We start from the raw sequence: 27,990 nt of genomic DNA, 5'->3' as shown, positions 1-27,990 counted from the left end.
GAGTATTCCGGGCCTGTTCGCAATAATTAGGGCCACCAGTGTTACCTCCGATTATGCCGTCTGGGAGTATTCCGGGCATTTTCGTAGAGGTTTTCTCAGCAGGATTAGCTGCGACAGTGCCGTCTGCGAGTATTCCGGGCTTGTTCGCAATAATTAGGGCCACCAGTGTTATTTCCGATTATGCCGTCTGCGAGTATTCCGGGCATTTTCATAGAGGTTTTCTCAGCAGGATTAGCTGCGACTGTGCCGCCTGCGAGTATTCCGGGCCTGTTCGCAATAATTAGGGCCCCCAGTGTTACCTCCGAGTATGCCGTCTGCGAGTATTCCGGGCATTTTCGTAGAGGTTTTTCTCAGCAGGATTAGCTGCGACAGTGCCGTCTGCGAGTACTCCGGGCTTGTTGGCAATAATTATTGCCACCAGTGCTACCTCCGATTATGCCGTCTGCGATTATTCCGGGCATTTTCGTAGAGGTTTTTCTTCGCAGGGTTAGCTGCGACAGTGCCGTCTGTGAGTATTCCGGGCCTGTTCCCCATAATTAGGGCCGCCAGTGTTACCTCCGATTATGCCGTCTGCAAGTATTCCGGGCATTTTCGTTGAGGTTTTCTTAGCAGGGTTAGCTACGACAGTGCCGTCTGCGAGTATTCCGGGCCTGTTCGCAATAGTTTGTGCAACTAGTGTTAGCTACAATTACGCTGTCTGTATCTCCCCAGACATTTTTTTTAGAGTTTTCACTGCAGTGTCAACCGCTACGTGGCCGCCGGTGCATGTCCAGGCCGGTCCACAGCGTTTTGTACACGACTCGGTGACCTGAGTAAAAATGTACAAAAGAAAACATAGTGATACCCGCCCCTCAACTGTCTCAAAGATAACAAATTTTATCTGATGAGGATCCTGGGCGGACTGAGACGCCGACCCCAGCTAAAAGCATCCTTACAAAGTATATATATTCTTGATCAGGATCACCTCCTGAGTTGATATAAGCATGTCCGTCTGTCCGTCTGTCTGGCCGTCTGTCTGTTTCTACGCGAACTAGTCTCTCAGTTTTAAAGATATCGAATTGAAACTTTGCACACACCCTTCTTTCCTTTGCTCGCAGTATATAAGTCGGAACGGGCGGGATCGGCCGACTATATCCTATAGTTGCCATATAACTGATTGATCGGAAATGCCATAACTTTGGTGTTTGTTAAATTAGGAATTTTCTATGGGTTTTATTTTTGGCCAAACAATTGGACCTACCAAATTTCATAAGGATCGGCCGACTATATCCAATAGCTGCCATATAACTGAACGATTGGAAATGCCATAACTTTGGTGTTTTTAAAGTTAGGAAGTTGGGATTTTTATGAGTGCTAAGAATGCATCATATGAATAATTTTGGAGAATATAATTTACAGAATATTCTGCAAGGGTATTTCAACTTCGGCTTCGCCCGAAGTTAGCTTTCCTTTCTTGTTTTCATTTCATTTTGTGTGAATTTTTGATTCGGAGGAATTTACGTTGCGAATATATTAAATTTTTTTGTTGATTGGACTTCGAGTGCAATTTGTTGCAGTGTTTTATGAAATAATAAGGCTATTAGCTACGATGGATGTTGTGTGGTATAATTCAAAGTTGAGTGGGAAAGGGATGTGTTGGGAAGGTATTATATGGGTTTCTTGAATATAAATTATTTTTGGATTGTGTTGTCTTATTTAAATTAGGAGTTCTTTATAGTTACTATAGCCGTACACGTTTTTTGGGTAAATTTTGAATGTGTTAGACTTATCGTTTGCATTTTGTTCCGAACTGATGGAATTGGTAGACATCCCATCTTCGTCTTCATAATTGATAATTTTTCGTTGGTTGCTTGTTGATGGTTTCTCCAAGGTTGTTAATATTGTGGGTTTGGTTAGACTTTGTGTTGCTTCCTGTTGTTGATGTGCTTGACTTTGGCAAGACTTTGCAACTGATGAATACACCGACCAATCTTGTTGATGTCTCTCCTTGTAGATGGACCAGGCTTTTCGGTAGTCTACTTTTTGTAAGACTTTTATTGCTTGTACTTATTGGTGGGTTATAAAAACTGGGCACTTCCTATCCCTTGCGAGATGATTGTTGTATTTGTTTTCTAGGCAATTGATTCAATTTTGAGTTTCTTTACATTCTTCTCCATTCAAAACATCGGTATATATAGAGCGGCAGCAATTATTGCAGGCTCCTGATCTTTTACAGAACTTTGTAATGTGTCCGATATGCATGCAATTGCTGAACGCATTGGCTGTGGGATATATGGTCGAATTTTGATTCTATCATATCCAATGTTGATATTTTCCGGTAGGTTTAGTAACGAATATGTAATCATAAGAAGTCCAGATTCGGTGGGGAATCCAAACATTAATTTTTTCAACAATTTTTTAACTTCTATGACATTTTGTTGTGTTAACCCTCTAGTGCCCAAGACCGCCTCCAGACGGGTAAGGTTAAAAACACCGTTATTTTAGTCTTTTCATTCCTTTTGACTCGGTTTTGCGTTTTTTCTAATTCGGGGAAGTCCAAAAATTAAGTTCGTTGCGTTTGGAATACATACTAGAGCTTGCGCAAGCTGCTGCAGTCATTTGAAGCAGAAAATTTGTGCAACTCGGACGAAATAATTATTTGCAAATTAAGTGCAAAATATAAATATTTTTTTAAAATATTATAAAAAGTTTGTTGCTGGAAAAAAAAATTGTACCGTGTTGCTGATAGTCTCAAGAACTCAAAAAACGAAACCCACACTAAAAATAAGATTTCGTTAGCTTTCTATAGCTTTTATAAGGTATCCCGTCTAGAGGCGGTCTTGGGACAATTCGGGAAAAAAAAATTATAAGGTAAGTTTGAAAGTGGAACAACCTATGACATATTTAAGTACAAATAATTGCTTCAGTAGACATGGAGCGACGACAAGTGAATAAGCTATCAGCTCTTTCCGACGTGGAGATTGAAAAATTTTTAAATTCAATTGATATTGACATTGATACGGACGGAGAAGAAGAATTGGAGGAAGATTTGACTGATGATGTTTGCGAGGCAGCGCGTCCTGTCAATGAGGAAGATGAAGAAGCGATTGAGAAAGTTATACATATGTCGGATTCTATGTTGGCTAGAGAGATTTGTGTAACTTCAAGCGGAAGCTCTACTCCTTTTGCAAAATTGTTGTCACCCTCAAGTTCGATTGCATCCAATTCACCTCAAGCACAGAAACGCAAACGCAAAGCGCCTGCTGAGCAAAATATTGCCCATGTTAAAGCAAGCACAATAGCTGAATGTGTAGGATCAGTTTGGGCTATAGACCCAAAATCACCGCTTTTCAAAAAGATGTTGTGGCGCCAAACGAACCTAGTCATGGATAAATCTGCAATATCCTTTAATGAGCCTGACCTCGGAACACTTAAAAATCTGGATACGCCATTCAAGTGTTTTCAATTCTTTTTGAGTGATACTATAATTGAGCATATCACGCAGCAAACAAATTTGTATGCTGCCCAAAAGGATGTCAATACTTCGTTTTTTACAACCAATTTAGAAATTGGAAAATTCGAAAATTGATTGGCATTTTATTTTATATGTCAGTTTTTCGCTACCCAAATGTCCGTTCATATTGGGGGGAGTACGCATTTGGAACAATTCAGAACACAATGTCAAGAAATCGCTTTGAAAAAATACGAGGTAATTTGCATTTTAATGATAATAGTAAGTTGCCCTCCAAGGATTCTACCGACCACGATCCTTTATACAAAATACGGCCGCTCGTGAATCACTTCAATGAGAAGTTTCAGTCAGTTCCGATGCGCCAACGCTTATCTGTGGATGAACAAATGTGTGCAACGAAGATGAAGACCTTTCTTAGGCAATATTTACCAGACAAACCACACAAATGGGGAGTGAAATTCTTCAATTTGTGTGACTCTTCTGGCTTTTGCTATAATTTCGAGATATATTGTGGAGCAGGTGACAACGTTGTTCAAACTGGCTCACCAGATCTTGGTGCGGCAGCAAATGTAGTTGTTCGATTGTCACGCAATGTTCCGGATTTCAAAAACCAGATTATCTACTTTGACAATTATTATACTTCTTTGCCGCTTCTTGTATATCTCAAGTCCCGGGGAATATTTTCTTTGGGAACTATTCGCTCGAATCGCATTCCAAATTGTAAGCTGCCATCTGACAGCGACCTCAAGAAACAAGTGGGGTCGAACTGTCTTTGACGATTTGGAAGGACAATAAGGCAGTACGACTTGCTTCGACTTACGCGGGCACAAAGCCTTTCCTGAATGAAACGAATTCAAAAGATCAGGTTTCACGTTTTGTTCGTTCCGAAAAAAAGTACGTTGACATAAATTGCCCAAATGTAATCCACGAATACAACAGCCACATGGATGGTGTCGACTTAATGGACGGACTTATTGGTCGATATAAAATTCCCGTAAAGAGCAACAAGTATACAAATCGACTATTTACACATATGCTTGATTTAGCCATGGTAAACGATTACATTTTGTTCCACCAAATAAACCAGCCGGACGCTAATAACACAAAATACCAATTGCCAAACGGTCAGAGGCCTTATCTGCCAAAAGGACCCGGGCGCCCGCGACAAATTGATGGAAAGGAAAATAAATGCACAGGGAAGAAAACTTTCCTTCCGATTAATGATGTACGTTATGATAAAGTCGAGCATTTCCAATGTTTTTATCACGCGCTGACAAAAAAACCTGTAAGCTTCCTGGTTGTACATCGGAAACTCAAATTGTCTGCCGCAAATGTAATATAAACCTGTGCTTTTCCCAGAAAAAAGACTGTTTCTATGATTTTCATCACAAATAAGTAATCAAACTTTTTGTACCCAAATATTTGAAGCTTTGTGAATTTAAGTAACTTTAGTTTTAATTGTTGTTTTATTTGTTTTTGGAGCCTTTCTTTAAGTAATTTATAATAAAACGTGTAAACAAAAGAATTGATTACCTAAATTTTTGTTGGCCTACCTTCCCAAAGCCGCCTCTAGGCGGTCCAAGGATATAGTCCTATAAAACTCGACCCATGCAGAAGTAAAAGTTTTTCTAAAACAAACATTCACTTTTGATACATAATGAATCCAAAAATAATTTTTTTTTTGGAAAAGAAAATTTGGGCACTAGAGGGTTAAGTTTTCTAATGTTTGAACCTCTTCGATATCTCTTAAGTCGTTGCAGTATATCACTCCTTTGCAAGAGTTTAGCGATCGATGTTCTGAAACTTGAATTGGTATGTTGCAAGGCATTGTGGGGAGTTTGCAGAGTTTTTTAGTTTGGATTGGGTTCTTTGTTTTAATCTAGGTCGATTGACTTTTTGATTAAAAAAGGGTGAGGTTTTTGTAAATGTTTCATTGTCCTATCTGGAGACCACGAGTAATTTCCCATCGGGTGCCGGGGGCCTCTTCAAGGGGCGGTCGAGGATTGTTGGTTTTTGGCGAAAATATACAAAATATTTCCGTCTCAAGTGAATATATGCTCATTTGAGGAGAACAACGAAATTAAATTGATTTTCCTTATGTTTGCTTTTCAATTTTCTTACAATAAAATACATGATGTTTAAAATGGTTATATCTCGAATTTAGTTTATTTTTTAAAAATTTGTTGTAGCGCAGAAGGCTAAGAGAGCCCAACAGCGTTATGTTCAGCGTTATCTATGTTAACATCGGATTCAGCGTGCCTGCAAAGGCTCTCACAAAACTGCTCTGCTGGGCAGAATAAACGAGTTGAATTTTGAACATCGAATCGGCCAGTCTATTCCCCCAAATTTGGCAGCAGCCAAGCCAGTCTTTTCACTTTTCGGCGGTTTTAATTCTTAAAAATAATTTTCGTTTCGATTTTCTTTAATTTTGTTTGTTTCTCGTTTTTCCCGTTTGTTTCTATGGGATTGTTCCTATACTTCCCGTTTCGATTTATGTACTGCTAAAACGTCTTTAACTCCTGTATTCCAAACATTTTTTTTGTCAATTTGGCTGACTACTTAAATGAGTTTAACACAGTCTGATAAGGTCATGAAGGTGATTTTCGGTATCTTAGCGAAATTTTCAATAAGAAAAGTTGAATCAGAATTCACATTCTTCAGGCCAGGACATCCTTTTTTATAGAATTCGTGGCTCCCTGTAACTTTTAAGGGAATATTTTACAAGCACTAAATTATTAAAACTGAATTAAACAAAAACGTATAAGAATAATTAAATATTTCTGCCATGGTTTTAATAAAAAAATTGTTCCCTTAATATGCTGGGCTATTTTTTTATTCAATCTTCTCTTTTCGGATACTAACAATAAGTGTATCAAATCTTATGGTAATCTAACTGACAGTTTTATGACTGGTTCCGAGTTATGGGGCTCTGAGAATTATTGCTGGGTTAAGGTTGAGTTTTTCTTTGTGGGCCGTTTTTTGCTTGTCTATTATCTTTTACTGAAAGAATGCCGAGTTCTCTGTGGATGTTTAAGTTGCGAATATACCATGTTGGCATAGTGATAGTCCTCAGGATTTTGGATTGTGCGCGCTTTATGATGTCAATGTTGTTGCTGCTCCCGTTCACCCATAGCTGGGAGCCATATTTTCGAACGTTGATGCACTATGATCAGCACAAAAAAGTGGCCCTTACAACACCAAACAATGCTTGTTACGCGCGGAGACCTATTCACCAATGGACGTAAAGAGAGATCGCGAGAAGTGAAAAAGGACAAAAATAGAAACGGAAAGACTAAGTTATAATACATACGAAAACAAATACTTATAATAATTTTGTGCTAAGTAAGATAAAATTAATGCTTTTACGATTGGCAAAGAGTCGGTAGTAGATATAAAATGTTATATATGTCTATTATAGTCATTACACAGTACTTTAAACGGTTCATGCGAATCATAGTTCGATCTATGAAGATTTAAAGTAAGAGGAATATAGTTTCTGGTAATTCTATTAGGCACAGAAAAGTTTTTGCGACCCAGTAACTCGGGACTCTCCACATCCCCGTGAATAAATTTATGAATAAAAGTGATGCCAAGCATCGTTCTACAGTTTAATCAGGATGGTATATTAATTAAAAGACGTCTACAAGAGTAGGATGGCAAAATAAGGCTTGCATTCCAGGTAAGGCCCAGTAGAGAAAATAGTAAAAAGTTCTTTTGCAAAGACTCTATACGTCTATATGTACACTATACTGAGGAAGGAGTACTCCAGGATTGGACGGACTAGACGGACTAAAAAATGTCATTAGTTTACACTTTCACACATTTAAATGAAAAGCTTTAAGGTCAGATTGTAAGTCTGAACTGCTGAAAATGTTATTACAGGCATAACTTAACGTCATCTACGTACGATCATTAAAAACAAATGTATAAAAATGTGGGATAAGCTGGCTTCTTTTCTTTAAGAGATGACTCGTTGAGTCCTACCACTTACATAACTTAAGATCCCTGTTAGAAGATCTCATGGAAACTGTAATAAGTTTAGCTTTAAGACAAGAAGCCCTTAAGAATCCATTTCAATACATTATAAAAGATATTAACGGCTTCAGCCATGTTAATGCATGAATAAAATTCAGACCAGTCATAGCCGAATGTAAAAGTATTTAAACGATAAAAATTTGCCTTACGAAAGCAGCAAATTCGTTCAACAGACTTTTCGGTTTTTTTATTCAGCTCTGTTCTCGCATCTACAGTCAGCTCTAGAAATGGGTAATATGGATCCTCCGGTTGTGTAAAAGGTGATGTTCTTAAAAGACAAACGCCTTCAGGATTTGAAACAAAACACAAGTCCAGTAAACGTCCCAAGGTGTTCTTAACATAGTTAACTTGGGATAGCGCAATGTCAAGCAAGCCGTCAAGCGTTTTGCTGCGCTAAAGGAAATAAAATATTAAAGTTTTCGTCTGGGGACCATGTCGCACTAGATATATTGAAATCACCTAATACTACCGGGAAACGAGAATTTTATACCTAGGAATTCGATGCCGTTAAATTCTTCAAAAGTTAATAATAATAAAAATTGTGTACTTACCCGGGAATAGCTAGGAATATCCGGCCAAAACCAGATCTCTGTACATACCATAATATTATATCTGTCTGTCGAGGTGGACGCCAAGATACGTTACTTCGTTGACTTGGAAATCGGCGTACTATTCAATGATAGGGGAGGGCATGTTTGCCTGTTAAGAGTTAACGTTATGTGCTTACAGTTTTGTTTATTTATTTTAGTACGTCAATCTCAACTACGATGATGTGACTAGCTAGTTTTGTTGTTGCTCGGCTTGGGTAGCTCGAGCCACTTAGGATTGCAGTGTCGTCAGCGAACGTATGTAGATGTAATGTTAATGTAGATTTCTTGTTCATTATGCGTTGTGTATAGGACGAACAGAGTAGGACCAAGTGCGCTTCCTTGCGGGACTCCAGCTTCGATAATGTAGTCGTCAGATGTTGTTGTGTTGCACCTTACTGCGAAGAATCTTTTGTACAGATACGACTCAAGTAGCTTATGACTCTATGTAGGCAAAAGTGTTTTGATCTTATGCATTTGGTCATCGAGCCAGACTCGATCAAAAGCTTGAAGGCTGTGCGTATTTCTGATGTTATCCTGTTAACTTGTTCGATTGTTCCATGGCTTTGACGGAAGCCGGGATAACATTGTGTGCTTCCAGTGTGGTTTTTCGAACAATTTAGACAGACTCTGTAATAAACTTCTTTGTCTGTAGGATAACGGAATTGTGTGGTCTTTTCCGGGATAGTAGCCGAGACGTATGATCCTATTGAAGAGTTTACAAATAGCCTCAATAACAGTGTTTAGAAATTCAATTATCATTTTTTGTGTTATAAGGTCACCGCCAGGAGCCTTTTTTGGTTTCAAAACCCCGATGACTTTGTCGATCTCCTTTGGCTGAAACAATGTTGGGAAGGACATAGTTTCAGATTCGATTTGTGGTTGGAGAAGTGGACCAGTTCCAGGGCTCGGCAGGAAAACGTTTCGGAGATGTGAAGCATAAGTTTCAGCTCTATATTCGTCGTTGCGGCCCAGCTACCTGATGAGTTTCTGATCGGAGTGACTGTTTCGATTGGAGAGCTCAGATTTGGGTGAGCCACAGAGGATTTATTGTACTGGCTGGCGAAAGTTTTAGGATGTACCGTAACAATGCATTTTCAGCGTCTTTCTTCAGGGCTCGGCTTTGTGTGCGAGTTGCTATCTTAAGACGTTGTTTTGAAGATGGTTGGTCTGTTGGTTTGCCAAAAACTATTAAGTCTGGGACTTTTCAGGGGTCTGCTGGCCAGTATGTGGGGCTACCAGTTTTTTCTTATTGCATTATATAATTTTCCTTCCTTCCCCAGTGCGTATGTTTGGCATTATAGGCTCCTGCTGCTATGAAGCAATTTCCAAGAAACATGTAAAAATCCATGAATTGCATAGTAACAATCATAGCTTCTTGTATGCTTGTGACTGTCCTGGGACCTGCTGAACGTTACCTAGATTAGACTGGAGTGGGTATTCCGTTCCTGTTCGAAGGGCATCGGCCTATTATAATCCTTTCTGGGTATTTAGCTGACGAAATGTGGCTTTTCCACCTTAATTATTCGGTGCAATAGTTATTGCTCTGCTGTCTGGCTCTAGCTCTACCTTGAAGAGTGGTTGCGGCTTTTTGTTCCTGTTAAAGATGGTACTAACGTTCTTTGCAGAACCCCCGTTTTCATTTGAGGGCATCGATAACTTGCAAGCCCTTGCTGCTTTTTATTTGGTACGTGTAGTACTTTTTCTTAGCTTTCTCCAGGTATTTGAACACGGCTCGGAAATGTTCTGCGAATTTCGTCTGAAGTTTGGTTTCCTGAATATTCCCTTTAGTGATCGGAAAAACATGAAAATTTCCGTTCCCGATCAGCGCAACAATTTTGTTGACCAGGGCGTTCGAGCTTTCTCCTTTTGTTGACGTTGTATTTGGCCCTGTAGTCGATGACATCGCGATAAGAGCCGTTGCTGATGCGCTAAGGGTCGAACCTGAAGGTGGGGAGTATTACACTGAGAACTCCACGTCGTTGGAGTAGGAGAAAGAGTGAGTAGACAGGGTGAACAAGACCGTGCTCTTTTGGTATCAACTGTCAGTAGAGCTGGGTTACTTTTTTGTAGACTTTTTTGCACTTCGCTATCGCTTGTAGGGATATACGAAAAGTACCTGTCTCTTCGGTTTACGAAGCTTATGCGCTTTTTATCAAATCTGCTCTCTACGTCTGCACTTTTTTTGAAGAAGTGAGCTTAAATCGTTTTGTTCATCAAGCCTCAAAAATCCACAGGGACCTAAACAATTACCGGCCAATTAGCCTCCTCTATATTTTCGGCAAACTCCTGCAACGTACAATCCTCGGGCGAGTTGTCAATAAAGCCATATCCAAGTTTTAGTTTAGGTCCTGGATCAGACTTAGCACTCCAAAGCAGTTGCACAGGCTTTTACCGCAAGCAATATGTGCAAGCCAGGTTATCCAACAGTCAACCGACTTCTTGTATGTCTATCTGCATACCGAAGGACTATGACACCTTCGCCAAAGGACCAAAGCCTCAAACTTTCCTCGTTCGCGAACGATACAACAGTCGTGTCAGTGGCGACCTGTGTCTACGTTGCCAGGGACAATTTTTTGCCGTAGCTGGTTTTGGGCCTTTCGCTGGAACATCTCCATAAGGCCATTTATTATTTATTTTTCCCTTGGACAAAGTTTAATCTCTTTATTGGGAACGAATTTTGTAGAGTTCATCCAATCTGTGTGTGCTGTGGAGCTTGTTTATAAACAGTCAATAAATCTATTTCAAAAATTTGAAGAAAACGAAAGTGTTAAGAGCAGCATGGTAATGCAGAATGAACTCTGGCAATATATTACTATGCTCAAAAGAAAAAGGAAAGGGACCTTAAGGTTTATTCTCATTTAACTTAGTTCAAAAGTATAGCCGAAAAAAAAAAAAAAAAAAAAAATTTAATTTACTTATACTTAGTTGTGTTTTTTAATTTAAGTTCATTGTTAATTTTAAACTTTTTCTTCCCACTGAAGCTTTGTTATCTTCTGCTTTTTTTTGTGGCTTATCCGTCCAAGAAAAAATATTTTCTATCGTTTTAACCAAGTGCTTGACGAAATTTACTAATAATGGTCTGGTATTTTTTTTAGTCAGTCTGATCATCGGGGTGAGATTGCAACCAACAAAAAGAATGGATTTCGTCGATCTGAGCACAATACTAATGAATACAATAACAATATGAATTAGCTTCCTAAGACCAAGTATAAAAATATAAAGATAAAGCCTGATAAAGATCGTAGCCTAAGCATTTCTGGTCAAAGTTTTCAACGCTCGCAAACTTATAATTAAATATCTGGGTATTGGTGGAAATATCTGCAGTTTAGCGACTTAACACTAATTGTTCTTGACTAATTCTTTTGTGTGGGCTAGCAAAAACCGGTGTCTCAGATTTATTTAAATTCAAAGACGACACTGCCCCTTGAGTTGGCAAAACTTTTTTTCGCCCATTTCTAGGTAGAAAGGTGTGAAAATCAAAACAATCCTAGATAAAAGCGGAAAATACGGTGATATCGAAGAAGAGCAAAGTCCCGCAACAAGTAAATCTTACTACGCAAGTTATATAACACATAACTTAGGGCCACTTACCCGATTTATAAACAACTTTGAGCCCAGCCCAATTTCCAAATAATTCAGAATTGACTCCGAGATAAACCCGTATTCAGCTATTTCATTCAACTACGCCTTCGACTGGTTCCCACCCATGTCATTTCACACTCCGCATTGAACGGATTCTGTAAACATCCTCAGTCGATATTCTAAACATCGGAGCCCCAAAGCGACCCTCGAAGCTCGATAATGTAAACACCGATTTCCGGCAGAATCTCGATTTCAGATTTAATTGCCAAATTTCATCATCCTATTTTGCCGACTCTCTTGAGTCACTCTCTTAATCAATTTTTGAAGCTAAAATCTCCTAAGCCGAGGTTCGATTATTATTCATTCAGCCCAAATGCAGGCAGTCCGTTTTTTATATCCGAAAGAATAAGACCAATAGAAGTGAATTAAGTATAAGATCGGAGCAGTGAACTATTTTAAGTGCAACCTATGATAAGTGAAGTTAATTAAATAAAAATAAATTTTTTTAACAGAATCACTAAGGAGAAAGTTAATAGGCGCCCAACGTGGGGCTGCATAGTTAAAACAAATTCTAAAGCAAGGCATAAAAATTTAAAACTAAATTCAAAAAAGTTTTTATGTGAAAAAGGAATTTAGTGCGGCCAAAAAAACCCAGATATGTTATAAAAAAGGGCAGGAAATTAATAAATGCAATAATCCTTCTTAAATCAAAATAACCAATGAAAACCAAAAAAAGTGTGTGTTGATCTAAACAAATCTTTAAAAGTGGAAATCAATAAATGGAAATAATCCATTTAAAAAAAAACTAGAGAGAACGCTATAGGCGAGTGCCTCGACTATTAGATACCCGTTACTCAGCTAAAAAAGTTCAAATTATGAATTTGAATTCGGCGATCTCTTAGAGCTGGCAGCGTTACAGTACGAGCATGAGCACCAGCGCTGCTTTAGCGCAGGCAGCTTTTGTCCTGCACCAGCAGCCGTGTTTATGTTTATGTTTTTGAGTGCAATAAATTGACTAGAAATATTAAACATACATACTTATATTGGCTAAACACATACATACTTAAATAGTATTCTGTATATTAAAGTCTAAATGTTTGCACAACAAGAGTAACGGGTATAGCGAATAGCTTTCTTTGAAAGGAGTTATCTTTGCCGGGCAATTGCAACTGTGTACAATGTAAATACATACATATGTATATGCTTACTTACATACACACATACGCCATTGTTTGACTCAGACCTTTAACTTGGCTAACTTGATTTGATTTGCTTCGCAAATATACCATCGCAATTTCCTTTAATAGAAATCCTTATCGAGAATTAACGTTGACTCTGTTGAGCACCTTGGCCAGTTGTTCCAAAGTCATCCGTTAGATGGCGCCATGAAAGGCGGAAATGTAGGCGCTAGCCAGGCCTAAGCGTTTAATGGATTTTTGGGCGTTAGAGTGGGCGTGGCAAACTTTTATTCGGCCAATCGATAGGTATTGACGAAACAAATACATATCAATTAAAATTTTCATAATAGCATCAAAACTGTGGCCACAGCTTGTGGCTTGTGGGCGTCAAAAAGGGCGTGGCACCATTTTGAAACAAACTTGCGCTGCGTAGGAACTCCTAAAATCTACATGCCAAATGCCAATCTTCTAGCTTTTATAGTTTCCGAGATCTCAGCGTTCATACGGACAGACAGACAGACAGACGGACAGACGGACATGGCTAGATCGACTCGGCTAGTGATCCTGAACAAGAATATATATACTTTATAGGGTCGGAAACGCTTCCTTCTACCTGTTACATACTTTTGCACGAATACAATATACCCTTTTACTCTACGAGTAACGGGTGTAATAAAAAAGAACCAACACCAGCAAAAAATTCAAAAAAGTGAACAATTAATTATACAAAAGGAAAATCTACAAAGAAAAAAATTCAAAATCTACAAATGAAAAAATTCAACTAATAAGTTAAATACAAAAATCTACAAGAAATCATAAAAAAGAAAAAAATACCAGGCTGTAGGGCAATCCCTCGCCAAATAAAGAAGGAAGACAAACCAAAATAAAAGGAAGACAAATTAATTTAGAAGGAAGACTAATAGAAGACCCCAACAAGGATCATCGGCTAGAAGAAGGACAAGTCGTGAGCGAGAATATTTTTTTTTTATATTAATTAAGAAAAATTATAAGAAATATAAGAATACAAAAGTGGAAGTGTTAATTAAAGATTTTGAAAATATTTTAAAAATGAATCCAGAACAAGCTGGTCCAAGTAACAAAAGGCCTCACAACGTAATTACCCCTCAAGAGCCTACAAATGCAAATAACACAATGATAAATATAGGAGAATTAATTAAACACATTGTTAATTGTGAATTGAATACATTAAAAGAAGAGATAGCAAGTTTAAAATTACAGCTTGCTAATAAAATAAAGGAAGTTGAAGAATATCAAGTAGAAATAGTTGATCCAAATATTAATTTTGAAACATCTTATGAGATCATCAAATCTGTTAGAGAGTATAGGGGTGAAGAAGACAAATATGTTAGCTGGAGGGAATCAGCTGAAATAGCTATGGGTCAATATACCAGAGGTAGCGAAAAATTTCATTCAGCATTATCAATATTAAGAAACAAAATAACAGGGATGGCCAATGACGCCTTAACCCATAACGGTACAGTTTTAAACTTCGATGCCATAATGGCCAGACTAGACTTTGTCTACAGTGACAAACGTCCTATCCATATTATTGAACAGGAGTTAAGTGTTCTCAGCCAGGGTAAATTATCCATAATAGACTATTATGGAGCAGTCAATAGAAAATTGACTTTATTAATTAACAAAACAATTATGACTTACGGACGAAACAAACCGATTACTCAGGAAATTATTGAAAAACATAGAAAAAACCGCCCTTCGAGTTTTTATAACTGATCTTAACGGTCATATTTAATCTTTTCTATGAATCCCCAAGATTAACCTAATGCTATGGTTATAGTACAGGAACTTCAAAGTAATAGCATGAGAGCACATTTTGCAAATTCTTTTACAACTACACAGAAAAAAATCCGAGCACAACCAAAGTAGTAACGGTCAAATATTTTTAAACAACAAACCAAGACAACTAAATAATTATAACAATAATCAAAGAAACAATAGCAACTTTAGATTTAATCAGGAAAATAATAACTTTAATAATAATTGGCAAAATCAAAACAATTTTAATCAGAACCGAAATAATAATTTCAATCAGGGAAGACCTTTTTATACCCAACAAAATCAATGGAATTCATGCAGACAACCTTAGAATAAGCCAGAGCCATGGAAATAGACGAATCTTTGCAGATTCAGAATAGGCCCAATAATAACTTTAATCAGGGAAATAATTATGAGAATAATAATTATAATAAATGGAATCAATATAGGAAACCATACAATCAGCAGGAACAAGTACAAAATAAAAGAGTGCCCACAGGAACTGTTAATCAACCGGTTAACAAAACAATGAGTAGGCTTACCCTACTTAATTCGTACAGATAAAACAATTAATAAAAAATTAAAAATATTAATTGACACTGGGGGAACTTCTTGTTATATAAAGACAGGAATATATAAAAATAAGAATGAACTTCCAATTTATAAAAGGGTATCCAAAGTGAATGGATATTCAATAATTAAATATTATCATATGATAACTATATTTAATATGCGATACACGTTTTACGAAATAGAGGGACTAGAATCAGATTTATTAATAGGATATACTCTATTAAAGAAAATTGGAGCTGTAATCGATACAGCTAAGGGAATACTAAAATAAAATGGAAAAGAAGAAAAATTGAATTACGATAATGGGAACTCTTTAAATCAACATTCTTTATCTAAAGAAAATATCATTCTTCCGTTAAGAGAATTTATCATAAAAAATATTTTGATAAAGAGACTCAAGTCAGATCCGATTCTGAAGTGGCAATCAAAGTGAAAATAGTTTGGGATACAAAAATCCTGAACACGCCGTCGTAGAAATATCCGACAAAATTAAAAGTTTGGGAAATAAAAATCCTGAACACGCCGTCGTAGAAGTATCCGACAAAGATTTAATTAACAATATAAAAATATCATCTTCAAATCAATTAAATGATTTGGAGAATGAGATTCAAAACATTATCCACAAAGAACACTCGAAAATAAATATGCAGATTCCATTTAGAACTGATATTCGAGGTGAAATAAATACAGAAAATGATAGACCCATATATAGTAAACAATATCCGTATGCTTTGTCATCATCACAAATTATAGGGCCAAGTAGGAGTCCTTATAATTCCCCTGTATTAGTAGTACCAAAAAAGGGCTTCAACGAAGATGGTACTCCAAAACTCCGTCTCGTAATTGACTTTAAAAAATTAAATGAAAATACAATACCTGACAGATACCCAATGCAGGATCCTTCAGTAATTTTGTCAAACCTTGGAAAGGCAAAATACTTTTCAACAATTGATTTAGAATCTCGATTTCATCAGATTCTCATGAAAGAAACAGACATTAAAAAAAAATCTTTTTCAATAAATAATGGTAAATACGAATTCCTTCGATTGTCATTTGGGTTAACTAACGCTCCCAGAATTTTCCAAAGAGCAATGGAGATATATTAAGTTGGTAAAATTAGTCATGTCTATATGGATGACATTATTATTTTTTCAAATACTGTTGAACAGCATTACAGAGATTTAATTGTCATAATTAAAATTTTGCTGAACGCAAACATGAAAATTTCTATTGAAAAATCAAAGTTCTTTAAATTAGAAACAAATTTTCTTGGTTACGTTGTTTCTCATAATGTGATCAAAACCGATCCCGAAAAAATTTCTACAATTTTAAAATTCCCAATTCGAAAAAATATTCGAGAGCTTAGAAGCTTCCTAGGCCTAACATTATCCAAAACTGAACAATTATATGCTACTAATAAAAAGGAACTTTTAGCCATAGTTTGGGCATTTAAAAATTTACGGAATTATTTATATGGAGTTAATAACATTGAGATCTATACAGATCATCAACCTTTATCATTTTCCATTTCTCAAAAAAACACAAATATTGAAATGAAGAGATGGTATTCTTTTATTGAAAGTTATTCACCAAAAATTATTTATAAGCCACGAGTAACAAATGTTGTCGCGGATGCCTTCTCAAGAATCCAAATAAATAACTTGACAGAAAGTAATGAATCGGTCTCAGATCAGAACACTCAGCATTCAGCAGAGAGTAGTTTTGAGAATGTTATACAAGAAACCCGAAAGCCCTTAAACCAGTTTAAGCAACAATTGCTAATAGCAACGGGGAGGTATACAATACATGAGTCGATAAACTCATTTGGAAATACAAGGCATATAATAGAATATGATACTCCAGAAAATTTGGCATCAATTCTAAGGGAATATATTCTACCAAATATAACTATAGGAATTCATTGTACTTTAGAAGATTTATATAGAATACAAAAACCACTTAAAGATAATTTTATTAATACATTTTTATATACGAAAATATTTGTCCAAGATGTCGAAAATGCGGAGGACCAGGCTCTTATTATTACGGAAACTCATTGTAGAGCTAATAGAGGGCTTGATGAAAATTATAAGCAAATATGTAGATTATATTATTGGCCGAATTTAAACCAGAAACTTAAGAATATATTAAAAATTGTCAAATCTGTAATCAGAATAAATACGATAGACACCCAGTGCAAATTCCTATCGGAGAGGAACCTATTTCAGAAAGAAAGGGTGAAAATTTACATATTGATATATATTATGCTCAAAATTTAATATTCATTACTTTTAAAGATTCCTATTCAAAATATTTGATAGTTAAATAAATCCAAAATAAATTAGTTATAGAAAATGAAGTTTCGGAAATTTTACAACAATTTCCATTAGCCAAAACTATAATGTTAGATAACGAGCCAAGTTTTTTATCTTCCCAATTTAAATCTTTTGCACAAAGAAACGGGTTATCACTATATTTCGCTGACCCACGGCATAGTACCTCCAATGGACAAATTGAAAGGGCACACTCGACACTGACAGAAATTGCCCGTTGCATTAAAGACGAGCTTAATTTAGTCGATTATTCAGAAATTATTATTAGAGCAGCACAAAAATATAATGTAACCAAACACTCAATTACTAATCAACGACCATATGACATATAATTTAATAAAATTAAGCATTATACAACTTCCCAACTGCCTAAACAAGCTCTGGAAAAAATGTTAGATTTTCACAATAAAGAGAAAAACTATCACGTAGGTGAGGTAATTTTTGGAAAAAAACACGGGGAAAGAAACAAACTTAATTCAAGATACAAAAAACAAGTAGTAAAGGAGAATCATCCTAATAAGGTTATTATTAATAATCGAAACCAAACGATTCATAAAGACAATTTTAAATACTAAATAAACGAGGACGAAAATTGCTGAAACTGAAAAAGTAGCGAAAGGAATAAGGTATACATAAGTAAACTAGATTTGCATCGTTTAATGTAAATTGCTTTTATACTGCAAAAATGTCATATAAAAATAGAAAAAGAGGGATACTTTCGCAGCCTTTAACAATTCTTCCTACGGAAGCTATAAGATATAGACGTTCCATCGGTAAGCGCTTTTACCCTAATCAAGATATGCGTAAATAAATAAGACTTGGAAAAATTTATGTCAGTAGCTTACACACTACACGAAAAATTCAGAAAATCATAAAATTCGGACCGATTTCACCCTGTTGTTCCTATAGGAGCTGTAGGATATAGACGTCCGATCGTCACGTGCTTTTACCCTAATCAAGGTATGCATAAAAAAATACGATTTGGAAAGATTCATGTCAATTGCTTATATACTGTGCGAAATATCCTAAAAATCATTAAATTTTAACCGATTTCACCCTATTGTTCCAATGGGAGCTATAGGATATAGACGTCCGGTCGCCAAGCGCTTTTACCCTGATCAAGATATGCATAAAAAAATAAGATTTGGAAAAATTTACGTTAATAGCTTTTACACTGCGCGAAATATCTTCCATTCTTGAAAGTTATATCCTATTGTTCCTATGGGAGCTATAGGATATAGACGTCCGATCAGCTCGCGCTTTAACCTTGATGAAGGAATGCATAAAAAAATACGATTTGGAAAGATTTATGTCAATAGCTTTTATAGCAATAGCTTTTACACAGCGCGAAATATTCTGAAAAACATAAAATTTGGACCGATTTTACCCTATTGTTCCTATGGGAGCTATAGGATATAGACGTCCGATCGCCACGCGCTTTTACCCTGATCAAGGTATGCATAAAAAAATACGATTTGGAAAGATTTATGTCAATAGCTTTGAAAGTTTCAGATCGCTAGCTTTTAGACTGAGCTCGCAAACGGTATTGAAACAGACGGACAGACGGACGGACGGACAGACGGACAGACGGACATGGCTATATCGACTCCCCTATTGATCCTGATCAAGAATATATATACTTTATAGGATCGGTAACGTCTCCTTCACTGCGTTACAAACTTCTGACCAAAATTATAATACACTCTGCAAGGGTATAAAATGTTCAATTTCAAATTCCAGATAATTATTTCATTAACTTTATTATTATCAATGGTGGCTACATCCAAAGCCGAAATGATGGGTTATACAAACCATGATTTCTTCCTTTACAAGGATACCAAAGACGCTCTTATTTATGAATCATACGCGGATTTATTTCATATTACTAATATAAGTTTTAATAAAGAAATAATTAATCTTGAATCAGAATTTATAAATACTGACCAGAATTTACATTGGGAAATAGCAAAGGATTTAAAAATAATTAAAATGCTTATCGCACAAATTATACCCAATAGATCAAAGCGAGGGATCATGATGATTTCATAGCTGTTCAAAATAAAATCAATGATTTAATACAAAATAATAACGATCAATTCGTTATTAATTGTACAATATTTTAAGAAATAAAAACGTTATCTGATGAATTCAAATCTGCATTTAAAAGTCAAGAAAATCCATTTAGAAAATATCGTTTACGTTTGCTTACTTACGATCTTACAAATTTAATGGATACAATTACACTTGCAAAAATTGATGTTTTTAACACTAAAATTTTAAACAATGAGGACCTACAAGAACTTTATAAACATGAACAAAAGCCTGTAATTATAACTGACCTATTGGATATATCTGAATTTAAAATTGCTTTGCACCAAGACCTTTTTATTATATACATAAAATATCCCATTATTACCGATCGTTGCGAAGTATACAATTCAAGATCAATTTCACATAAAGATGGAAAATTATTAATCGACAATCACGTCTCAAAATGTAAAAACAAGTATTATGTAATGTCTAATTTTAAGAAAGAATTGTTTAGTAATTACTGCACAATAAATCCAGAAGGATTGTGTGTTACAAATTTATTAAATGAAGAAAAAACAAAACGTAAAAAAGCTTATAATTAAATACAGAAAATTTTTAAAATTCAAATCACCCATATAGAAATTAATGAAGAAAATAATATACCCGAAAATGAAAATACCAATATTCCCGACAATGAAAACACCCTAGAAGAAAATATCATTGTCGAACTGACTAATCATTTACAGTCAATATACCCTTCAGTTCCAATAAATCGGGACGATTCAATTTAGGATGGGGGGAGTTATATAACACATTACGTAGGGCCTCTTACCCGATTTATAAACAACTTTGAGCCCAGCCCAATTTCCAAATAATTCAGAATTGACTCCGAGATAAACCCGTAGTCAGCTATTTCAACTACGCCTTCGACTGGTTCCCACCCATATCATTTCACACTCCGCATTGAACGGATTCTGTAAACATCCTCAGCCGATATTCTAAACATCGGAGCCCCAAAGCGACCCTCGAAGCTCGATAATGTAAACACCGATTTCCGGCAGAATCTCGATTTCAGATTTAATTGCCAAATTTCATCATCCTATTTTTCCAACTCTCTTGAGTCACTCTCTTAATCAATTTTTGAAGATAAAATCTCTTAAGCCGAAGTTTGATTATTAATCATTCAGCCCAAATGCAGGCAGTCCGTTTTTGATATCCGAAAGAATAAGACCAATAGAAGTGAATTAAGGCAGGCTTGCACCATGCTTGCGCCCAAAACCTGATTTTTTTCTGGAATTTATTTCTTGGAAAGTATGGTAGGTGTGGGAATAAAATTTTAGCCAGTTGTAGGGTACAGTTTATTGAAGCTACACAATTTTTTTGAGTGCGATCCAAGCGAAGGGGGGAGGGGGAGTACCCAAAAATGGCGGCATGTCCGCGAAAAACTCGTCCTTAATGCGGATTTTTTGGAATTTTAAGAAATAATCTGAAACGCAAAAAACGAATATATTCTTAATCTGTACACTTGTTCGCATGGCTTGAACTAGGATAATTGAAAAAACATGAAAAATGCAAAAATTAAGAGCTTTCGAAAAAAAATCGGTTTTTTCCTCATTTTTTCGTTACTCATTATATTTTAAATAAACAATTTTTAATATTTTCAAAAGATCCTAGTCTATGCCATGCACATACTTCTGAGGAACATGTATACAAAATTTCATGACGATTGCTCAATTTTTGCGGCTTGTACGACTTCCGCCAACTCGGAAAACATGGTTTCGAGAAAAACGCGTTTGAAAATTTGCACTATAATGGCAACGCGCTTGACACCGGTCCACCAAACGGCCGATAACTTTCGTAATTCAAGAGATTTCGACTTGAAATTTTAGGAGAGTAAAATTGAAACATGTATGTATCCGAAACAGCAAAAAAAAAAATTGTTTTTTTGACCTCACAAGGTGCAATCCTGCCTTAAGTATAAGATCGGAGCAGTGAACTATTTTAACTGCAACCTATGAAATGTTAGTGAAAAGTGAAGTTCATTAAATAAAAATAAATTTTTTTAACCGAATCACTAAGGAGAAAGTTAATTTGCATGCAAAGCTATTATTTCTGGTTCGTATTGGTGGTAATTCAAGTTGAGTAAGTTAACGATTTAAAGTCTGAGATTCACCTTACTAAATTTCTTGTTACCAAATAGAAAGGACGACAAAACAAGCCGGCCTTCTGAGAAAACGTAAGACTTAGCCTGATAGTTTGCTTTATGTAAGTAAAAGTATTAAGTAAAAAAATAATAATGGAATGTTTGTTTCATTAACGATTCATGAAATTGGATCAAATTATGGTCTATGCTTTACAAAATTTCCCTTCAAACATTGGGTTCTTGATTCTTAGTAGATCGGCACTTATTTTTGTAACCTTCCGAAGGCTTCCTTTTGTATCTTTCCTTAATCTAGTTTTTAAACTATTCATATATACATAAATTAATCTCTTGTACTTATGTCCGCAACGAATTTAAGAATTAGTTTTGGCCTTGCCCTTTTAATGTCTCGTATTCGCTTGTCTGCATTATCTCTCCTTGTCGACGGCAAGGTTACCTTGTGTCAATGATTTCAGTAGTGGGTTTACTGGTCAAATTTTTAGCGCTGAGGGTATTCTCTTGTATCAGTATTGACATACTTTTAGACAGCTTTTTATTTTGTGATTTCTGTAGCACCTTTTCCCCTTGAGCCCTGCACGAGTAAGTAAATAATTTAAAGTTAACTTAAGATATTCTGATGTTATACCCTTTTAGAGGCTATTCCAATTTGAGTCAAAAGTGTTTGAAGCAGTGACGGATACATTTCCGTCCCTTTAAGGTATTTATATGCCTGATCAGGATTAGCAGAAGATCTAGCCTTGTCTATAAATCGAAACAGGTCCCATGGGATCCTTTGAAAAAATAATTACATACGGATATAATTCGAAATATACTGATGTCTTCGAATTTCAGAGTTCGTCTTCGTTTCTTGTTAAGAGCAAATTAGCCAGCTTTTTGGTAATACCAACTCGTTCAACTCTTGCTTTGCCTCTTCAAACCCATAACTGAAGTGCATCTCAAAAATGTCAGCCAGATTCGAAAAATAAACTTATATTCTTTTTCTATTCACAACGGCCTTTTTAAGGATGAAGGATTCTGAAGATGTTTTCTAAGTAGTAAAAGAAAAGGGATACTTCTTGACTTCAGCAAAACCAAAGATTCGTTTGGTACAGTAAAACTTCGACAAGCAACAGGCTTCTTCCAGTGATGGGACGTCTAAAAATCGAAACCTGTTTGGCATTTAGGACCTTGCCGTGAGCAAAAAATTTAAGGGATACTTTTTTGAGGTCCAAAATTGGTTGTGTTGGTGCTTCTCCCTATTTTCGGAGATCGTACACGTTCTTACGTTCTCTAGCTAGAAAGTCTATCGGACGAGCATGCTAAGACGAGTGCTGCAGGACTCGACACCTTGCGATATGCGCTCATTATTCGAATAGCGGACGTATTTTGGATAGCCAATACAGTCTTTAATCTGAAATTGGTTTTCAGCGATTTGGCCCATACTTCTTATACACACAGAAAAATGGAATTATTTATATTAATTAACAGATTTCACCTGGATAGTATTGTTCCGCCGTTGCTTGTTATTTTTGATACGCAAAAATCAAAAGTTCTATTAATAGAATAATTTATGAAACTCGATTTACCTTCACACCTAGTTCACAGGAAGTTTAATAGAAAAAGGTCATAAGTCTAACAAAAGGACCTTGTTGTCTCTAATTAAGTTTCGGTCCAAAGTTCAGTTTTGAGTCCAGACTGACTCCACGGTACTTTATGGAATTCTGTGTCCGAATAATTGTCTCGTTGAGCCTTAAGTTCATCTCCAGGGGTATTTGCTTCCTGGTGACTAGTAGTAGCTCGGTTTTTTCGGTAGCCATCTGTAAGCCATGGCAGCGTTTTCAGGCATTTCGCTTACTTTTGTCAGACAAATCATTTTACGATTCTGTACATAGCTGTGTATTAGCCGCATCAGGTATTCTTCAAGAGCTTCGATCGGGATATTGTCAGGTCCTGGTGTTGTTCTATTCTTTATGCTACCTATTATTGGTTAGTTCATCCTAGTTGAACCAATCGAAGTGTTCCTTCAGCATCTGCAGTGGTATGTAAGCTGCTCTAATCTATTATAGCCCTGTGTAACATTATCCATTGAGCCTCCAATGCAGCCAAGATATATTTTAAAAATCAATGGCAAAGGGCAGCAAATATACCATAGATATTAGTAAGTGACGACGAAGAGTCGCCGCCGCAGATAGGAGGTATTATGTTCACGTAAAGAAAGAGCTTTTGCGCATGACAGACATGCCGAATTAGCACTGTTTAGGCCCATTACACTCAACTGTGGTCATATTTCCAGGCACTTGAGTAACTGCTTGGGACTTGGATTTATATTTAAATATTCTGGTCTAGTGCTTCAATGTGTTTGTAATATTATTTTTGCATAACACTGAGTACAGTGTGCATTCGATATGTGAATATACTAATCTCCCTCCTTTTGAAAAATAACCCAATTATACGAAGACCTTTTTATACCCGTTACTCGTAGAGTAAAAAGATATATTGTATTCGTGCAAAAGTATGTAACAGGTAGAAGGAAGCGTTTCCGACCCTATAAAGTATATATATTCTTGTTCAGGATCACTAGCCGAGTCGATCTAGCCATGTCCGTCTGTCCGTCTCTCCGTCTGTCCGTCTGTCTGTCCGTATGAACGCTGAGATCTCGGAAACTATAAAAGCAAGAAGATTGCCATTTTCCATGTAGATTTTAGGAGTTCCTACGCAGCGCAAGTTTGTTTCAAAATGGTGCCACGCACCCTCTGACGCCCACAAGCCACAAGCTGTGGCCACAGTTTTGATGCTATTATGAAAATTTTATTTGATATGTATTTGTTTCGTCAATACCTATCGATTTGCCTAATAAAAGTTTGCCACGCCCACTCTAACGCCCAAAAACCTATTAAACGCTTAAGCCTGGCGAGCGCCTACATCTCCGCCTTTCATGGCCCGTGGTAGCGCCATCTAACGGGTGACTTTGGAACAGCTGGCCAAGGTGCTCAACAGAGTCAACGTCAATTCTCGATAAGGATTTCTATTACAGGAAATTGCGATTGTTTTCATTTGTCAATACCGAACTATATCCCAAGAACTATGCAAATCAAATCAAGTTAGCCAAATTGGAGGTCTGAGTCAAACAATGGCGTATGTGTGTATGTATGTAAGCATATACATATGTATGTATTTACATTGTACACAGTTGCAATTGCCAGGCAAAGATAACTCCTTTCAAAGAAAGCTATTCACTATACCCGTTACTTGTGTTGGGCAAACATTTAGACTTTAATATACATAATACTCTAAGCTCTAAGAGATCGCCGAATTCAAATTGATAATTTGAACTTTTTTAGCTGAGTAACGGGTATCTAATAGTCGAGGCACTCGACTATAGCGTTCTCTCTTGTTCTAGCTAATTTTATTGAATCAGAAAATATTAATATTATTTAATATTTTTGTTATAGTGTTCATTCCAAATATAGTTCTAATCCTATGTATGGCCATACTCGAACAAGAAAAGTAAAGTGAATTGAAAATAAGAATTTGTAACCTATATTTATGAACAGCTTGTTTCTCCTATTTCTGTTTCTGTATACGGACCAGTATATTTAAAGTCTAACTTATAGTATGCCCTGACTCCTTGGCTAGTAAAACTTTATCTCCCAAGGATAAATTTATAATTCTTACTTTCTTAACATAATTTCTAATTTTTTTATGCTCTTTACATTATCCTAGCTCTTTTAGATGCTTCTTCCAATCTATATTTACTTTCCTTAGCGTAATCTTCTATATTATAAAATGCTTCTATATTATTTATATTATTAAAATGCTTTGGCAAATTATTAGTTTTTCCAAACACCCTTTGCAAATTATCTTAATGCGGATGTCACTAGGAGTTCGAGTCCATTTTTGTTTTGAGTTAAAACTACTCCACACGCTTGCATCTGTATTTACGCAAAATTCTTTGCTGAAATCTGGGTATTCTAACAGAATTGGGTTCAATAACCTTGCCTTTTTGGAACAAATTAGATGCAGCAGCGGGTCAGGATCCATGAATTTAACGAAGTGATACAGTTTGTTAATGATATACTGCAGAGAATCAATAACTACGAGAACAGTAGAAACGGTGTTCATACACTTATTTACGATCTGTTGCAATTTTTTGAGTATATTGACTTGGAGGTGGGAGTACAACATTCACAACTAGGACTTTTCAACCATAAATTACTAAGCTATGACAAACTAGAAAGAGCCAACAGCCAAAATATACTACATATAAAAATATCTTTTGGATAAATTATAGAAGTAACGAACTACAAAAAATATCACAATCTTCATAAAAACTAATCAAAACAGTCCAAATAGTTTTCTACCCCGTCCACAGTACCAGAACCAGTTTTTTGAAAACGAATTAATAGCCAAAACAAATGAAACAAAATTATATCGAGCGCATTTAAAAAATAGAACATATTCAGCAAGTATGAAAAATAGAAATAAAAGTGAAATAGTGAATGGACATTTAGAAATATCGATTTACCTGAAGAAGCACAAGGTATTAATTAAACTCATCAATCGGTATAATAAGTTTGAGAAGAAAACAATCTGAACACTCGTATACTTCCAAGAGATAATATAAATAATAAAATATTTTTTGTTCTTTTTTTAATTTTAGATTGAATTGTGTATGCAGAACGGAGAAAATTTTGAAAATCAAGAAATAGGAAAGTCATTTCCTTCCAAAGGCGTTCCGTCACTCCCAGAGCCAACAGTACCTCCGCCTCCACCTCCTGCGTCTATAGGTTTTATATCAGCAAAGCAATTAAAACCTGAGCCCATATATGAAGCAATTAACGCAATCAAATTAACGAACACAAAGGAAATAACAGAAGAAAATAAAACGCTACTTAAATTGAAAATCCTTCAGGAAAACACCAAAAAATCCACTTCTTCTTTTTTTGTTAATTATCAAATGGAAGATGAACGTCAGCAAAGACGAAAACAAAGAGTAGAAAAAAAAATATATGAACTAAACTGCAATGAGGATAGTCATAGAGATATTCACAACGACGATTCATTTTACAATATTCTGGAATTTGCAGAGAACTATTTTAATACCCACGACCTTTCGAGTGACGGTAACTTTATATATTCACCATCAGGAAAAGGGGAAAATAATGCAGATTGTATGGCAAAACAAAATATGACAATATTTTTAAAGTCTGACAAAATACCAACATCCCACATTCACATGTATGATCCAGAGAATGTTTTATTGTCGTGCAATATATTTCAAGTAAGTATTCGCCTATTTTGAAAATAAAATAAAAAATAAATAAATAAAACTGAGGCGTGTTATACAACTTAAGATCTCGCATAAGGACGTTGGCTTATTTTACGTCTAAAAGGCTTTCAGCGGAAAAATAAATATCTTAAAGTCTATAAAACATCACCAATCCAGTTCGAATAGTCATGACCGTTTCGCTTAGCTTAAAGGCTAATTTTCCAATGGTGCTCCTTCATGGAAATCAGATTAAGTTTTTTTTTAATTTATGCGTCCCAGAGGGAATGCTTATAAGATTTATTAAATCTTCAGAGATTATCATACAGATCGACCTTATGATAATTGCAGTGTTGGGTGAGTGCTTGGTCATTGGGTGCCAGGTCACTTTCATTAGTTCACAATATTCAAAAATATTATCACAGTAATTGGGTAAAGTAAGACACTTGACCCTTTTGAAGACACTTGACATTTTTGAGACACTTGAATTCTTTTGATTTCACCATTTTGAAGTTTCAGTAAAATTAGTTGTATTATCGAAAAATAGATATGCCGCTTATCGTTACCATATTAAAGATTTCTTAAAATGCAATTTTACTTAACAAGTATCCGAGTAACGATTAACAAGCATCGTTCGAAATTATTTGACGATATATTTCTCGTAAATAGCTGATTTTCGATTTGCAATTTTATAATGTCCATATCCAGTATTCTATTAGAGTGCAGTGGTCATTCTTTTCTAGGTTCGAGTAAGCATAGTATCTATTCAAACATGCACGGGTTGCTAACTACTGTTTAATATAATGGAGCTGCGAATCGGCTCTTCAAACGAAAATAATTGTAAATAACTAACTAACTCACTAATATCGGGTTTTGTACGATCATTCCCACAATAGGCACTCCTATGCAAATTAAAGAGCAACCAAATAATAGCTCACATAAGCAAAAAGAAAAATTAAGAAAATAAACATGAAAAAAATGTTTACTTTTCTGTTTTTCTTTTTATCAAATTAT

General features: G+C 35.8%; 1 protein-coding gene across 1 annotated transcript in view; it reads left to right on the top strand.

Moving 5' to 3' along the window:
- Window positions 1-27,990, top strand: part of LOC108041495 (unconventional myosin-VIIa) — a 1,185,777-nt gene that overhangs the window by 1,141,681 nt on the left and 16,106 nt on the right. Inside the window, exon 13 of the mRNA XM_044459306.1 lies at window positions 26,371-26,991. Within this exon, the coding sequence (XP_044315241.1) occupies window positions 26,371-26,991 (621 nt within the window). The remainder of the gene's footprint in view (window positions 1-26,370; window positions 26,992-27,990) is intronic.

This window comes from Drosophila rhopaloa, unplaced genomic scaffold, assembly GCF_018152115.1.
Source record: "Drosophila rhopaloa isolate 14029-0021.01 unplaced genomic scaffold, ASM1815211v1 contig_190, whole genome shotgun sequence".
Lineage (NCBI taxonomy): Eukaryota > Metazoa > Arthropoda > Insecta > Diptera > Drosophilidae > Drosophila > Drosophila rhopaloa.
This window is presented reverse-complemented; position numbering and strand designations above follow the sequence as displayed.